This window comes from Oncorhynchus masou, chromosome 31, assembly GCF_036934945.1.
Source record: "Oncorhynchus masou masou isolate Uvic2021 chromosome 31, UVic_Omas_1.1, whole genome shotgun sequence".
Classification (NCBI taxonomy): Eukaryota; Metazoa; Chordata; class Actinopteri; order Salmoniformes; family Salmonidae; genus Oncorhynchus; species Oncorhynchus masou.
Window position 1 is genome coordinate 7781773 of NC_088242.1, and position 17338 is coordinate 7799110.

The 17338-nt window shown below is 41.0% G+C and overlaps 1 protein-coding gene across 1 annotated transcript in view; it reads right to left on the reverse strand.

The window, feature by feature from the left end:
* Window positions 1–17338, reverse strand: part of LOC135523386 (histone acetyltransferase KAT6B-like) — a 105222-nt gene that overhangs the window by 35977 nt on the left and 51907 nt on the right. Inside the window, exons 6-11 of the mRNA XM_064950024.1 lie at window positions 14705–14834; window positions 13394–14472; window positions 2735–2850; window positions 2363–2475; window positions 2027–2168; window positions 748–909 (exon numbers count right to left, since the gene is read on the reverse strand). Of these exons, the coding sequence (XP_064806096.1) occupies window positions 748–909; window positions 2027–2168; window positions 2363–2475; window positions 2735–2850; window positions 13394–14472; window positions 14705–14834 (1742 nt within the window). The remainder of the gene's footprint in view (window positions 1–747; window positions 910–2026; window positions 2169–2362; window positions 2476–2734; window positions 2851–13393; window positions 14473–14704; window positions 14835–17338) is intronic.

Genomic DNA, 17338 nt, shown 5'->3' on the forward strand with positions numbered 1-17338 from the left:
TGACAGTGTCACTGCATTAATCATGACTAATATAGTATAGACAGTGTCACTGCATTAATCATGACTAATATAGTAAAGACAGTGTCACTGCATTAATCATGACTAATATAGTATAGACAGTGTCACTGCATTAATCATGACTAATATAGTATAGACAGTGTCACTGCATTAATCATGACTAATATAGTAAAGACAGTGTTACTGCAATAATCACAACTAATATAGTAAAGACAGTGTCACTGCATTAATCATGACTAATATAGTATAGACAGTGTCACTGCATTAATCATGACTAATATAGTAAAGACAGTGTCACTGCAATAATCATGACTAATATAGTGACACTGTCTTTACTATATTAGTCATGATTATTGCAGTGACACTGTCTTTACTATATTAGTTGTGTCACTGCATTAATCATGACTAATATACAGTATAGACAGTGTCACTGCATTAATTTTATTTTTTTATTTTACCAGGCAAGTCAGTTAAGAACAAATTCTTATTTTCAATGACGGCCTGGGAACAGTGGGTTAACTGCCTAGTTCAGGGGCAGAACGACAGATTTGTACCTTGTCAGCTCAGGGATTCGAACTTGCAACCTTCCGATTACTAGTCCAACGCTCTAACCACTTGGCTACCCTGCCACCCCATGACTAATATAGTAAAGACAGTGTCACTGCATTAATCAAAAAGTTGTCCGACTGGATGAAAGAAAAGATCTTTCATGCTGCTGAATATCCTCACCTTGGAGAAATAACCCACGATGTGACATCCTTTGTCGTCGTTCTTTGTTAGTATGTAAAAAAGAAAAGGCTCCACGTCGTAATACAGGGTCTTGTGATCGAGGAACAGCTTGGCTAGCAGGCAGAGGTTTTGGCAGAAGAGCTTGCTGACATTTCCATCAACCTAAACACAGAACAAGACCAGCATAAGAACATTGATCAAATTCAAAAACCAACCAAGTTGAATTCTTTCCTACCCGTTCTTCAGAACCATTCAGTCACATTTCACACAGGTGCAGCACCATGATCACGGGGCAACAAATGGAACTCAATTCCCTTTTAAGTGCACTGCAATTTGACCAGGCCAATAAGGAATCTGCTTCAAAGTAGTGCACTATAATTCAGTGCCTTCAGAAAGTACTCACACCCCTGGACTTTTTCCACATTTTGTTGTGTTACAAGGCGGGATTCAAATGGATCTAATCATCTTTATATATACACACACACACACACACACACGCACACACGCACACACGCACACACACACGTTCAAAAGTTTGGGGTCACTTAGAAATGTCCTTGTTTTTGAAAGAAAAGCACATTTTTTGTCCATTAAAATAACATCAAATTGATCAGAAATACAGTGTAGACATTGTTAATGTGGTAAATTACTATTGTAGCTGGAAACAGCTTATTTTGTATGGAATATCTACATAGGCGTACAGGGGCCCATTATCAGCAACCATCACTCTTGTGTTTCAATGGCACGTTGTGTTAGCTAATCCAAGTTAAATCATTTTAAAAGGCTAACTGATCATTAGAAAACCCTTTTGCTATTATGTTAACACAGCTGAAAACTGTTGTCCTGATTAAAGAAGCAATAAAACTGGCCTTCTTTAGACTAGTTGAGTATCTGGAGCATCAGCATTTGTGGGTTTGACTACAGGCTCAAAATGGCCAGAAATAAATAAATAAATATCTCTCTATATCTAATATATAGTGCCATACTTTTGACCATATATATATATATGGTCAAAAAAATAAATAAATATCTCTCTATATCTAATATATATATATATATATATATATATATATATATATATATATATATATATATATATCTAATATATATATATATATTATATATATTAGATATAGAGAGATATTTATTTATTTTTTTGACCATATATATATATATATCTATATATATATATGGTCAAAAGTATGGCACTATATATAGGGAATATACTGCCATTTGGGACACAACCATTGCTTTACTACTGTGAAGAGTGACCTCTGACCTCGAACACTGAAAGGTCGTCCTTCCTGTAAATCTCATTGGCCGGAGGGTGAAAGCAGCCACACTTCTTGGCGTGTCGCTGTAGGATGTTTTTGCTTCTCATGTACTTCAGACAGAACTCACACAGGTAAAGCTTTTGCAATCTGTCAACGACAGAGATAACAAGACCATTTGTATTTCAGCTTGCAAATTAATAGCCTAGAAAACACAGTAAATCAGATCACTGGTACAATGCTCTCAAAATACAGTATTTCTATAGGACAAGGACAATGTTTTCTAAACTGGGTCTAATAACATTGATTTGTCCGAATTTGGCTGAGTAAAAAATGAAGCTTACCTCGAGTATTCAGGTGGGTAAGGAGAAGAGTACCAGGTTTGGATACAATACTTCCCAAACTCTATGAAGGCAGGGAATCGTCCAGAGTCAGTGATGGTCATGGTTCCATTTCTCTAAACATGACAAAACAAAACAACATGTCGTACCACAAGCATTCAAACAGTCTGACACAGGCAGTATCTTTCAAAAGCAACTTCAACAATGGGATGTGTACCCTTCATGACATTAAACTACTTTTCAGGTCAGAATTTTTCGGGGGGACAAACTTCAATTTAGAATTTGTCATGTTAAACTACAGGCTCGATCTAACTTGTATTGATCAGGTGACAGGGGTGAAGTGTGATTGAGAGTTTCTTTGAACAGTTTCCTCACCTGCGACGAGAGCTCTTGGACCTGTGTGAATATCTCCACGTCTTCCTCTGTGACATGTTCCCTGGAGACGGCTACAAAACCAGGTTCCTGCTTCACCCTCAGCCCCACTTCACTGCCTGTTACAGCAACCAAAAATTACACTCCGTTAGTCACAGTAACCAACCACCATGTTAAAGTCACAGTAACTAAACAACCTGTTACAGTCACAGTAACCAAACAACCTGTTACAGTCACAGTAACCAAACAACCTGTTACAGTCACAGTAACCAAACAACCTGTTATAGTCACAGTAACCAAACAACCTGTTACAGTCACAGTAACCAAACAACCTGTTACAGTCACAGTAACCAAACAACCTGTTACAGTCACAGTAACCAAACAACCTGTTACAGTCACAGTAACCAAACAACCTGTTACAGTCACAGTAACCAAACAACCTGTTAAAGTCACAGTAACTAAACAACCTGTTACAGTCACAGTAACCAAACATTACAATCCGTTAGTCACAGTAACCAACCACCATGTTACAGTCACAGTAACTAAACAACCTTTTACAGTCACAGTAACCAACCAACCTGTTACAGTCACAGTAACCAAACATTACAATCCGTTAGTCACAGTAACCAACCACCATGTTAAAGTCACAGTAACCAAACAACCTGTTACAGTCACAGTAACTAAACTACCTGTTACAGTCACAGTAACCAAACAGCCTTTTACAGTCACAGTAACCAAACAACCTGTTACAGTCACAGTAACCAAACATTACAATCCGTTAGTCACAGTAACCAAACAACCTGTTACAGTCACAGTAACTAAACTACCTGTTACAGTCACAGTAACCAAACAGACTTTTACAGTCACAGTAACCAAACAACCTGTTACAGTCACAGTAACCAAACATTACAATCCGTTAGTCACAGTAACCAAACAACCTGTTACAGTCACAATAACCAAACAACCTGTTACAGTCACAGTAACCAAACAACCTGTTACAGTCACAATAACCAAACAACCTGTTACAGTCACAGTAACCAAACAACCTGTTACAGTCACAGTAACCAAACAACCTGTTACAGTCACAGTAACTAAACAATCTGTTACAGTCACAGTAACCAAACAACCTGTTACAGTCACAGTAACCAAACAACCTGTTACAGTCACAGTAACTAAACAATATGTTACAGTCACAGTAACCAAACAACCTGTTACAGTCACAATAACCAAACAACCTGTTACAGTCACAGTAACCAAACAACCTGTTACAGTCACAGTAACCAAACAACCTGTTACAGTCACAGTAACCAAACAACCTGTTACAGTCACAGTAACCAAACAACCTGTTACAGTCACAGTAACTAAACAACCTGATACAGTCACAGTAACCAAACAACCTGTTACAGTCACAGTAACCAAACAACCTGTTACAGTCACAGTAACCAAACAACCTGTTACAGTCACAGTAACTAAACAACCTGTTACAGTCACAGTAACTAAACAATATGTTACAGTCACAGTAACCAAACAACCTGTTACAGTCACAGTAACCAAACAACCTGTTATAGTCACAGTAACAAAACAGCCTGTTAGTCACAGTAACCAAACAGCTTGTTACAGTCACAGTAACCAAACAGCCTGTTAGTCACAGTAACCAAACAGCTTGTTACAGTCACAGTAACCAAACAACCTGTTACAGTCACAGTAACTAAACAACCTGTTACAGTCACAGTAACTAAACAATATGTTACAGTCACAGTAACTAAACAACCTGTTACAGTCACAGTAACCAAACAACCTGTTACAGTCACAGTAACCAAACAGCCTGTTAGTCACAGTAACCAAACAGCTTGTTACAGTCACAGTAACCAAACAACCTGTTACAGTCACAGTAACCAAACAGCAAGTTACAGTCACAGTAACCAAACAGCAAGTTACAGTAACCAAACAACCTGTTAAAGTCACAGTAACTAAACAACCAGTTACAGTCACAGTAACTAAACAACCTGTTACAGTCACAGTAACCAAACAACCTGTTAAAGTCACAGTAACTAAACAACCAGTTACAGTCACAGTAACTAAACAACCTGTTACAGTCACAGTAACCAAACAACCTGTTAAAGTCACAGTAACTAAACAACCAGTTACAGTCACAGTAACTAAACAACCTGTTACAGTCACAGTAACCAAACAACCTGTTAAAGTCACAGTAACTAAACAACCAGTTACAGTCACAGTAACTAAACAACCTGTTACAGTCACAGTAACCAAACAACCTGTTACAGTCACAGTAACCAAACAACCTGTTACAGTAACCAAACAACCTGTTAAAGTCACAGTAACTAAACAACCAGTTACAGTCACAGTAACTAAACAACCTGTTACAGTCACAGTAACCAAACAACCTGTTACAGTCACAATAACCAAACAACCTGTTACAGTCACAGTAACCAAACATTACAATCCGTTAGTCACAGTAACCAACCACCATGTTAAAGTCACAGTAACCAAACAACCTGTTACAGTCACAATAACCAAACAACCTGTTACAGTCACAGTAACCAAACAACCTGTTACAGTCACAGTAACCAAACAACCTGTTACAGTCACAGTAACCAAACAACCTGTTACAGTCACAGTAACCAAACAACCTGTTACAGTCACAGTAACTAAACAATCTGTTACAGTCACAGTAACCAAACAACCTGTTACAGTCACAGTAACCAAACAACCTGTTACAGTCACAGTAACTAAACAATCTGTTACAGTCACAGTAACCAAACAACCTGTTACAGTCACAGTAACCAAACAACCTGTTACAGTCACAGTAACCAAACAACCTGTTACAGTCACAGTAACCAAACAGCCTGTTACAGTAACCAAACAACCTGTTACAGTCACAGTAACCAAACAGCATGTTACAGTCACAGTAACCAAACAACCTGTTACAGTCACAGTAACCAAAGAGCATGTTACATTCACATCAGCGGTGTATTATCAAACATGGTGGATCATCAGTTCTTTATACAGCATATGGGGAGCGGTGTTCTGTAGTGTTAGTGTATGTTCTATAGCGTTAGTGTGTGTTCTGTAGCGTTAGTGTGTGTTCTGTAGCGTTAGTGTGTGTTCTGTAGCGTTAGTGTGTGTTCTGTAGCGTTAGTGTGTGTTCTGTAGCGTTAGTGTGTGTTCTGTAGCGTTAGTGAGTGTTCTATAGCGTTAGTGAGTGTTCTATAGCGTTAGTGAGTGTTCTATAGCGTTAGTGAGTGTTCTATAGCGTTAGTGTGTGTTCTGTAGCGTTAGTGTGTGTTCTGTAGCGTTAGTGTGTGTTGAGTAGCGTTAGTGTGTGTTCTGTAGCGTTAGTGTGTGTTCTGTAGCGTTAGTGTGTGTTCTATAGCGTTAGTGTGTGTTCTATAGCGTTAGTGTGTGTTCTATAGCGTTAGTGAGTGTTCTGTAGCGTTAGTGTGTGTTGAGTAGCGTTAGTGTGTGTTCTATAGCGTTAGTGAGTGTTGAGTAGCGTTAGTGTGTGTTGAGTAGCGTTAGTGTGTGTTGAGTAGCGTTAGTGAGTGTTCTGTAGCGTTAGTGTGTGTTCTGTAGCGTTAGTGTGTGTTGAGTAGCGTTAGTGAGTGTTCTGTAGCGTTAGTGTGTGTTCTGTAGCGTTAGTGTGTGTTGAGTAGCGTTAGTGTGTGTTCTGTAGTGTTAGTGTGTGTTGAGTAGCGTTAGTGTGTGTTCTGTAGCGTTAGTGTGTGTTCTGTAGTGTTAGTGTGTGTTCTGTAGTGTTAGTATGTGTTGAGTAGCGTTAGTGTGTGTTCTGTAGCGTTAGTGTGTGTTCTGTAGCGTTAGTGTGTGTTCTGTAGCGTTAGTGTGTGTTCTGTAGCGTTAGTGTGTGTTCTGTAGCGTTAGTGTGTGTTGAGTAGCGTTAGTGTGTGTTCTGTAGCGTTAGTGTGTGTTCTGTAGCGTTAGTGTGTGTTGAGTAGCGTTAGTGTGTGTTCTGTAGCGTTAGTGTGTGTTCTGTAGCGCATCTCAATTCGCAAATAAATGCATTTGGTTTTAATGTGCTCGTAAGGCATATATCATAATGTATATATCATAATGTATATAATGTATGTAACATAATGTATGTATCATAATGTATATAATGTGCGTATCATAATGTATGTATCATAATGTATATACCATAATGTATATATCATAATGTATATCATAATGTACAGTTGAAGTCGGAAGTTTACATATACATTAGACAAATACGTTTCAACTCAGATATCACAATTCCTGACATTTAATCTGAGTAAAAATTCCCTGTCTTAGGTCAGTTAGGATCACCACTGTATTTTAAGAATGTGAAATGTCAGAATAATAGTGGAGAGAATGATCTATTTCAGCTTTTATCACATTCCCAATGGGTCAGAAGTTTCCATACACTCAATTAGTATTTGGTAGCGCTGCCTTTAAATTGTTTAACTTGGGTCAGGCGTTTCGGTAGCCTTCAACAAGCTTTCCACAATAAGTTGGGTGAATTTTGGCCAAATAGTAGTTATAAATAGTTATAATTTTGTTTCATCCGACCAGAGGACATTTCTCCAATGTGCAGTTGCAAACCGTAGGCTTTTGTATGGTGGTTTTGGAGCAGTGGCTTCTTCCTTGCTGAGCGTCCTTTCAGGTTATGTCAATATAGGACTCGTTTTACTGTGGATATAGATACTTTTGTACCCGTTTCCTCCAGCATCTTCACAAGGTCCTTTGCTGTTGTTCTGGGATTGATTTGCACTTTTCGCACCAAAGTAGGTTCATCTCTAGGAGACAGAACTTATACTTGCGTACTATTGTTTGTGCAGATGAACGTGGTACCTTCAGGCGTTTGGAAATTGCTCCCGAGGATGAACCAGACTTGTGGAGGTCTGTAATTTTTTTCTGAAGTCTTGGCTGATTTCTTTTGATTTTCCCATGATGTCAAGCAAAGAGGCACTGAGTTTGAAGGTAGGCCTTGATATACATCCACAGGTACACCTTCAATTAACTCAAATGATTAGCCTATCAGAAGCTTCTAAAGCCATGACAACATTTTATGGATTTTTCCAAGCTGTTTAAAGGCACAGTCAACTTAGTGTATGTCAACTTCTGACCCACTGGAATTGTGATACAGTGAATTATAAGTGAAATAATCTGTAAACAATTTGTTGGAAAAATTACTTGTGTCATGCACAAAGTAGATGTCCTAACCAACTCGCCGAAACTATAGTTTGTTAACAAGAAATTTGTGGAGTGGTTGAAAAACGGGTTTTAATGACTCCAATCTAAGTGTATGTATACTTCCAACTTCAACTGTATATATCATGATGATATATACATACATTATGTTAAATACATGTATGTATGTTACATAACGTATATCTCATCTCTGGATGTGCGTATGAAAATCCCTAATGTAATGATGGGACACTAAATCACTAATTACGTAACCGCTTCCATGTGCTTAGTTATCCCACCAAGCCTGCTTCCCAAATGGCCCTCTATTCCCTTTACAGTGCACTACTTTAGACCACGGCCCATAAGACCCATAGGGCTCTGATCTGAAGTATTGTATAGGGAATATTTGGGTGTTATTTGAGACAAATGACCATGAATTAAAAAGCCAATGTGGTGACAGCAGCAGTGTGGAGAATACGATGAAACAGCAATTTTGTTGAAAACCTAAGCAAGCAGATTTAGCATAAATTAAAAAAAAACACTTAAAATTATGTATTATACACCAACAAAACAGAATGTGTTACAATAAGTGGAAATTATACATGAACAAATCAATAATTACAGAGATTAGTTTGAGACTTAAGTATGAGTTTTAAATTATGTAGATGGCTTTCAAATGTAAACACTATTGCTTCTATACCAGAGTTGTGGGCTCCAGTCGCATGACTTGGAAATCGAGTCTGACTCGAGTCACACATTTTATGAAAATAAAATAACTTGAGACTTGGAGCCTCGACATTAAACGGATTTCTTGAAATTAAATCGGGCCAGGTTTTGTAACATTTTTTCACTTATTTTGTGGATCTCCATGCAGCCAGAGACAGCAGCGGCAGCGTCACCCTTCCAAAAAAAAAAAAAAAAAGCGAAACAGATTGGCTACTGAAAACGCAGTCTGGTCCTCTGATTGGACCAGCAAACTGTCACTCAACACAAGTCGAATGAGCGAGCAGAGATTGGTGGATTTGCTGTCCAGCTATAGGATCGGGTGCTGCGTAAACATCACATTGTAGGGAGAGAGGATTGACATAATAAATAAATAAATTTGCAGCTGATCAATAATATTAACTTTTACTTTGCTCACTAACAAACAACAATTACTAACATATGCCTTCTGGTCTTTTGGCATGTAAAAAATCCTTGAAATGTATAATTTATTTATGAAGTTTGTATTTTTAATTTCTTGTTTAAATGGTTAATTGTTTTTCGTGGTGAAGAGGCATCATAGGCGCGTTGCTCCACTTGCGCACTCTAAACTCCCGCCATTGGAGAGTGCACTTTGTTCTTTGGGTGAAATGTTTGCTGGTGCTTTTGCACATCTAAAGGCCATGTGTGGGAAATCTATAGTTTATCTAATACTACAATAATTGCTAGTGTTTCATCATTCCATCACCGTACGCTTTACGGTTTCACGTTTAATACCATACATTTTCATTGACCATTTCTTACGCTCTGGGTGGGCATGATGTTCATTCAACAAAAGGTTTCCCTTGTTCATATTTCCCAGGTTTTGTCGGAGCTCCGTGTGTTTGTGTCATCTGTCATTCTAGTCGTGTGTAATAGAAGCGGTAATGCCTCAGTGGGCATAGGACTACGCTAAACAGGCTGACTACACCGCTCGCGCACGCAAAATACATTTAGAAATCTGTGTTATTCAATTATTGCGCGCCAACGAGCGCTAAAATAGAAATCAGTTCTATTTCTGACGCAGATCGCGCTGCAAGTCCTGCCTCTCCCATCTCCTCACGTGGGTGACTGAAAGACTTACGAGGTCAGTGGTGGTAACGCACCCAATTTATGAAAAGTTGCCAATCGCAATATAAAGTCAAGAGAAGAAAAAGCCTGGAAGAGAGATGATTAGAAACGATTCGGTTGACCATTTTATGTGTGGATTAATTTGGCGGAGTAGAGAACCTTGTGCATTTCAGGTAAAATAACAACTCAATGTTTATATCCCAGGACAAACTAGCTAGCAACAGCAAGCTAGCTAAATAGGACAAATTAGCTAGCAAGTGCAAGCTAACAAGCTAAATTGCCATGAATGTTTAATGCTTTTCGACCTGTTTCCAAATTAATTTATTTGGTTCAGTGTTTGTTTTCATATTTTAACCTGCGTATCGTGATCGGTGTGGGGGGGACAAAATGAATTTATGCACGCTGGCACACGCGCTCAGCCGGTTTGGGTTCCGTGTAAGTGCCCTTGTGCGTCACGCTTTGGAGTCAGTATGTTGAATAAGATAAAATGTTTGTTCCATGTATGAATGGTGATGAAATATCATTAATAATCATTAAGTCTGATTAGGAAGAATGTAACAATGGATGTGGAAATGGCCTTTTACATTGTAGAACCATTGTATTGTCCTGGGAAGGGCCAAGTGCTTACATGTACCTGTTGAGCTCCTGTCAGACTCCTTTTGGTTCCTCAAGGGGAACTAGGCAGTACAGTTTGGCCCTCCACCTGTGTCCGTTCAGTTATGACAGGTTAAACCTGATACAGAGGCTATTTCCTTTGGGCTATTGCCCATGTATATTTGGTAAATCTACTTGTATATTTTATTTATATTTATATTTATTTACTTTATTCACCTTTATTTAACCAGGTATGCTAATTGAGAACAAGTTCTCATTTACAACTGCGACCTGGCCAAGATAAAGCAAAGCAGTTCGACACATTCAACGACAGAGTTACACATGGAATAGACAAACATACAGTCAATAATACAATAGAAAAAGTCTATATATAGTGTGTGCAAATGAGGTAGGATAAGGGAGGTTAGGCAATAAATAGGCCATGGTGGCGAGGTAATTACAATACAGCAATTAAACACTGGAGTGAATAGATGTGCAGAAGATGAGTGTGCAAGTAGAGATACTGGGGTGCAAAGGAGCAAAATAAATAACAGTATGGTGATGAGGTAGTTGGATGGGCTATTTACAGATGGGCTATGTACAGGTGCAGTGATCTGTGAGCTGCTCTGACAGCTGGTGCTTAAAGTTAGTGAGGGAGATATGAGTGTCCAGCTTCAGTGATTTTTGCTGATGCATATGTTGTTTTGCATATGTTGATGATATTGCACTTTCATCATTGGATCAACAAGGCCTGTAACTAAATCTACATTGAGTGTTAGGGATACGATGGGATTTTCACAATGAACATGCTAGTAGCTACCCATAGACTTCTAGTCATTGTGCTAACGCTAATTAGCATTGGCTCGCGGAACTACCACTATCTTCCTTTATACAGGACAGAGGCATAAATATAGTATTCTCTTATTTCATCTGACTCTGGGAAAGTAGATAAAGGGCCTGATTGCCTTTAAGACTGTTACAAGTCGGGCCTCCTGAGTGGCGCAGCGGTTTAAGGTGTCACTACAGACCCAGGTTCGTTCCCAGGCTGTGTCACAACTGGCCTGATCGGGAGTCCCATAGGGCGGCGCACAATTGGCCCAGCGTCATCTGGGTTAGGGGAGGGATTGGCCAAGGGGGCTTTACATGGCTCATCGTGTTCTAGCGTCTCCTTGTGGCGGGCCGGGCACCTGCAGGCTGACCTGGTCGTCAGTTGAATGATCATTTGCTCTGACACATTTGTGCGGCTGGCTTCCGGGTTAAGCGGTTGGGTGTTAAGAAGAAGTGTGGTTTGGTGTGTCATGTTTCGGAGGATAACCCCAAAAATGTTATAAAAAGACTGTTACCCTATTATCAAAATGTGTTGTAGACAAAATAATGAAAAGGGCCGTCTGATAGCCTCAACACATAGACAAAGATTTGTAGTTGAACCAGTCATTGCATGTGTAGATGTTTTTTGTGTGTTTTTTAAAACTTTACTTGAGTCTCAACTTGTGAAAAAAGAACTTGAGACGCGACTCGCTCTTAGAATGCACGACTTGGACTTGACTCCAGACTCGTTCCGTTCTACGTTGGACTTGACTCCAGACTCGTTCCGTTCTACGTTGGACTTGACTTGAGACTCAGACCTCGTGACTTCAATAACAGTGACTTGGTCCCACATCTGTTAACAACCCCTTCAAATCCAATCAATATCTTAAAAAAAAACTGGATCTTAGCCCTTTAGGTCCGGTTTCCCAGACACAGATTAAGCCCTGAACTAAAAAGCTCAATTGAGAATCTAAAATTGGACGTGCTTCTTAGTCTAGGACTAAGCTAAACCGGACCTATGACACCATACGACGGAGAGATAGATCAATAGTTGATCAATAGTCGTAAACATCATGTCAAGTGTGAATCATCAATGGTAGGTGAATGTCAATCACTAGGGTGTATGTGTCAGTCTAACGGCTGTTGGAGGTGAGGGTGAATGGTGACAGTGTCACTGGTGGTAGTGGTGGGTGGAAGGGGTGCTAATAATGCAACCACACTACACTACAGTTACTACCAGGTGACGATCACCGTGGGCGAAGGCAGTGCACTATGGCAGAGGGTCAAGGACAGGAGGACAGAGGAAGCAGTAGAGGGTTTAGGTCAAGGACAGGAGGACAGAGGAAGCAGTATGAGGGTTTAGGGTTTAGGTCGAGGACAGAGGAAGCAGTATGAGGGTTTAGGTTGAGGACAGAGGAAGCAGTATGAGGGTTTAGGGTTTAGGTCGAGGACAGAGGAAGCAGTATGAGGGTTTAGGGTTTAGGTCGAGGACAGAGGAAGCAGTATGAGGGTTTAGGTCAAGGACAGGAGGACAGAGAAAGCAGTATGATGGTTTAGGGTTTAGGTCGAGGACAGAGGACGCAGTATGAGGGTTTAGGTCGAGGACAGAGGAAGCAGTATGAGGGTTTAGGGTTTAGGTCGAGGACAGAGGAAGCAGTATGAGGGTTTAGGGTTTAGGTCGAGGACAGAGGAAGCAGTATGGGGGTTTAGGTCGAGGACAGAGGAAGCAGTATGAGGGTTTAGGTCAAGGACAGGAGGACAGAGGAAGCAGTATGGGGGTTTAGGTCAAGGACAGGAAGACAGAGGAAGCAGTATGAGGGTTTACGTCAAGGACAGGAGGACAGAGGAAGCAGTATGAGGGTTTAGGGTTTAGGTCATGCACTAATATGATGACCTACTATAACAAAGAAGCCGGCGACAGAGAGATGGAACTGAAGCCGCGTTTCCAGACTATTATTCAGCCATTAAAGTTTTTTTTTTAAACGCAATTAAACAGGTTAAACAAATTGAAATTAATGAATTAAAAGTAGGTGGTAAAAAGAAAAGATTAGTAGTAGAAACTTGTTAAAATGTTATTTAATAAAAGTGAGGTAAAGCCACAATGTGCTTGTTCGCTCTTTAAAAGAAAACATTAGCTAGCTCATACAGTAGTATACATTTGTATAAAAAGCCAGGCAATTTCTGACAAGCCTTATTAAAAAATAAATAAAGATAGCAGTAGACGCAGGTAGTTTCGGTCGGAGCGTTCAAGCCTTTTCTTACCATGATGGTGCTCTGTCTTAATTCTTCCTTCGTCTGTCATGTCTCCCTTTCCTGGTGTTTCCTGGGTTCCCTTCTGAGCGGTCATTCTACATCTTAGCCTGCCTAGCGTTCTGTGCTTTTTGAAAAAGGGGTTACGTCTGAAATGACTGACCAACTTAAAGGGGCGGCCCCTTGGCCGGCCGCGCCCAGGATGGGAAGAGGCGTTAGGAGACGAATGGGACAACAACAGCAACCGATTCTTTATTCTCTCTCTCTTTCCAAGGTGCTGCTGGGAAGGATGGGGAATGAGAGGACACGTTTTGGATGCCTTATGGTGCCTGCGCTTAAGTGCTGCATAGCAAGGCAGTCCCTTTTTCCCAGACTGTCCCTGAGTGGTATAGATATGGGAGAGTCCGTCAAAGAGTCCCTTAAGCTGGTTGTGATCAGACAAAATAGTAAGGGAGGGGACGCTAGACTGTCTGGAAGAACTCTGGGGGGAGTGGGCAGAGGTGGAGAATACCTGGGAGGTGGTGGAGCCCTGTCCAGGCAACGTGGGTGGGGGAGAGAGGGGGAGTGTACAGGGAGATAGGGTGGTGGTGGTTAGCTTTGCAGCCATGCCAACAACAACTGACGGAGATGGACTTAGTTTCCATAGTTCTGGCGGAGGGACAGGCTTTTTCCTAGCTGGACAACAAGACTGTGACCCTTTCGAGGCTGAGGGGTCTAAGATCTCGCCGGCTCGCGACGACCTACGACCGACAGGCGAGGGTGTAAAGAATTTGGAAAGCCCATCGATAAGCCCTTTGGTTTTCTTGTTAACGGTGAGTATAGCTGCTGGGGTGGAGGAGGAGGACGAGGTGGGCGTGAGGGGGGGAGTGGTGGAGAGGGTGGAGGAGGAGGTGGTGAATTGGGGAGGAGGGGTGACAGCGTCACCTGCCCAACAGGGGTCAGCTATAGCAACAGCCAATCTGTCTGTGGCGTTCTTCACAGATGCTGCATGACCAGATGAAGGTGTGGAACAGACGGTAAGCTTTTGGCCCCTACCAGGTGACCCCCTTCCTCCCCGGGCTAGCACGGAGCCGTCACCACTGCTTCCAGACCTAGACAACAAAACAACATAGGGTTAGGATACTAATAAAAGCTATACGGAGAAACAAAGCTAAACTTTATGAGAATGGAAGTACTAAACAACATAACTCAATAACAAAATATTACGATATTATTGATTTCCTCGAGCCAATAAGGTGGTTTACAGACACTCTGAACAATAATTTATCGGTACAACAAAGTAAGAAAAATATATACTCTAATAGATCATAATGATAAACTTACATTATTTGTTTGAGCTTATTTCTGGGCCTTCCGATTGGCTTTGCATATCGACGTTTGATCTGATCGGCTTTCATATGCAGAAATGTCTTTCCATTTTCCTTGGGCCTGCAGACCTGACAGACCCAGGTACCTGGACACACACACACACACACACACACACACACACACACACACACACACACACACACACACACACACACACACACACACACACACACACACACACACACACACACACATACGCACAGAGAGAGAGTCAAAATCTGTTATGAGGCTTCATCAATTCACAGGACACATTCATTTGAAACATTTCTTTTTAATGCAGACAGAGGGGGAGAGAGAGAAACACTCCTACTCACTTCTTACAATGAACGGAGAAAGAGAGGGAGAGAGAGAAACACTCCTACTCACTTCTTACAACGAACGGAGAAAGAGAGGGAGAGAGAAACACTCCTACTCACTTCTTACAACGAACGGAGAAAGAGAGGGAGAGAAACACTCCTACTCACTTCTTACAACGGACGGAGAAAGAGAGGGAGAGAAACACTCCTACTCACTTCTTACAACGAACGGAGAAAGAGAGGGAGAGAGAGAAACACTCCTACTCACTTCTTACAACAAACGGAGAAAGAGAGGGAGAGAAACACTCCTACTCACTTCTTACAACGAACGGAGAGAGGGAGAGAGAGAAACACTCCTACTCACTTCTTACAACAAACGGAGAAAGAGAGGGAGAGAAACACTCCTACTCACTTCTTACAACGAACGGAGAAAGAGAGGGAGAGAAACACTCCTACTCACTTCTTACAACGAACGGAGAAAGAGAGAAACACTCCTACTCACTTCTTACAACGAACGGAGAAAGAGAGGGAGAGAAACACTCCTACTCACTTCTTACAACGAACGGAGAAAGAGAGGGAGAGAAACACTCCTACTCACTTCTTACAACGAACGGAGAAAGAGAGGGAGAGAGAAACACTCCTACTCACTTCTTACAACGAACGGAGAAAGAGAGGGAGAGAAACACTCCTACTCACTTACAACGAACGGAGAAAGAGAGGGAGAGAAACACTCCTACTCACTTCTTACAACGAACGGAGAAAGAGAGGGAGAGAAACACTCCTACTCACTTCTTACAACGAACGGAGAAAGAGAGGGAGAGAAACACTCCTACTCACTTACAACGAACGGAGAAAGAGAGGGAGAGAAACGCTCCTACTCACTTCTTACAACGAACGGAGAAAGAGAGGGAGAGAAACACTCCTACTCACTTCTTACAACGAACGGAGAAAGAGAGGGAGAGAAACACTCCTACTCACTTCTTACAACGAACGGAGAAAGAGAGGGAGAGAAACACTCCTACTCACTTACAACGAACGGAGAAAGAGAGGGAGAGAGAAACACTCCTACTCACTTACAACGAATGGAGAAAGAGAGGAAGAGAAACACTCCTCACAACCAACTACATTCAATTAAATCAACACAAGGCAGGGAAATCCATAAGAAAAAAACCTCCACCCAAACAGACTTCTAGTCTGCGTCCTGGCAATTCCCTCTACAGTGCAACACTTTGACCTGGCGGAGAGAATAGGCTAGCATTTGGGACACTGCCCATGTCAGCATGTTTTTGAGCAAAGCGATTCGACTGTGAGAATATTAGTCTGTCTGCCAAGCGTCCTACACTTCAGTACATGTTCAATCATTCCACCATAGCTGTAGGGCCTGTACTGTAATCTACAGATAATACATCACCCCTGGGACTGGGGAATCATTTGATATGTATGCTAACTCCTAATAAGCCATGTCTGATTCACTACGATGAGACAAAGAAAGAGACAACGATATATATATATATGAGAGAGAGAGAGGATATGATCTGATGAGTTCCTGCATTTTTCAGCATGTTCTTAAAAAAATATAGATTTATAGTTAAACTTTGATTATTTTTGTTGTCAGGAACGTATATACAGGACACTACCCTCCACAACATTTATTATTTATTAACCTTTACACCAAATCAAACCTACAAACTGATTTTGGACAGAATTACAGAATCACCTGAAATGCTTACAACTATCAAAGATTATTATTCCAACGCTACACAGCAAATGCTCTGGAAAACAACAGAAACCTGAAAACACCATCCAACCTGGAACTGAGTGAGTAATGTTTAGTCTGAAGCTATATTTTATTTCCAAAAGCCAAGAAGAAAAACACATTACATTACTTTATAGGGACTGAATGCTAAAATAAGGCTGCCAAGCGTGATACAACTTCAACTAGCACTGACGTGTCAAGTGAGAGGTGTCAAAGCCCTTTAGCCCAACAACGTCAGGAGAGTCAAACAGTCTACTCCAACCCATTGGAGAGGCCTTAGAAGCTGCCTCCCGCTGTTCAGAGGTAATTCAAATACAGTATCCTGTGTATGTAAAGAATGATAAGGCAAGAAAATATCACAAAATGAAGCTCCTTATGGAAAATCAAGCGACACTTTTTGCTGACTATTGTAAAAATGGGACCATCAGCAACCTCATCTTTCATACAAACCATCCCCTGGCATGGCACAGTGCTATATTAGCACACTACCCCTCTAACTTCTTTGGGACTGGGGGGGGCAGTATTTAGTAGCTTGGA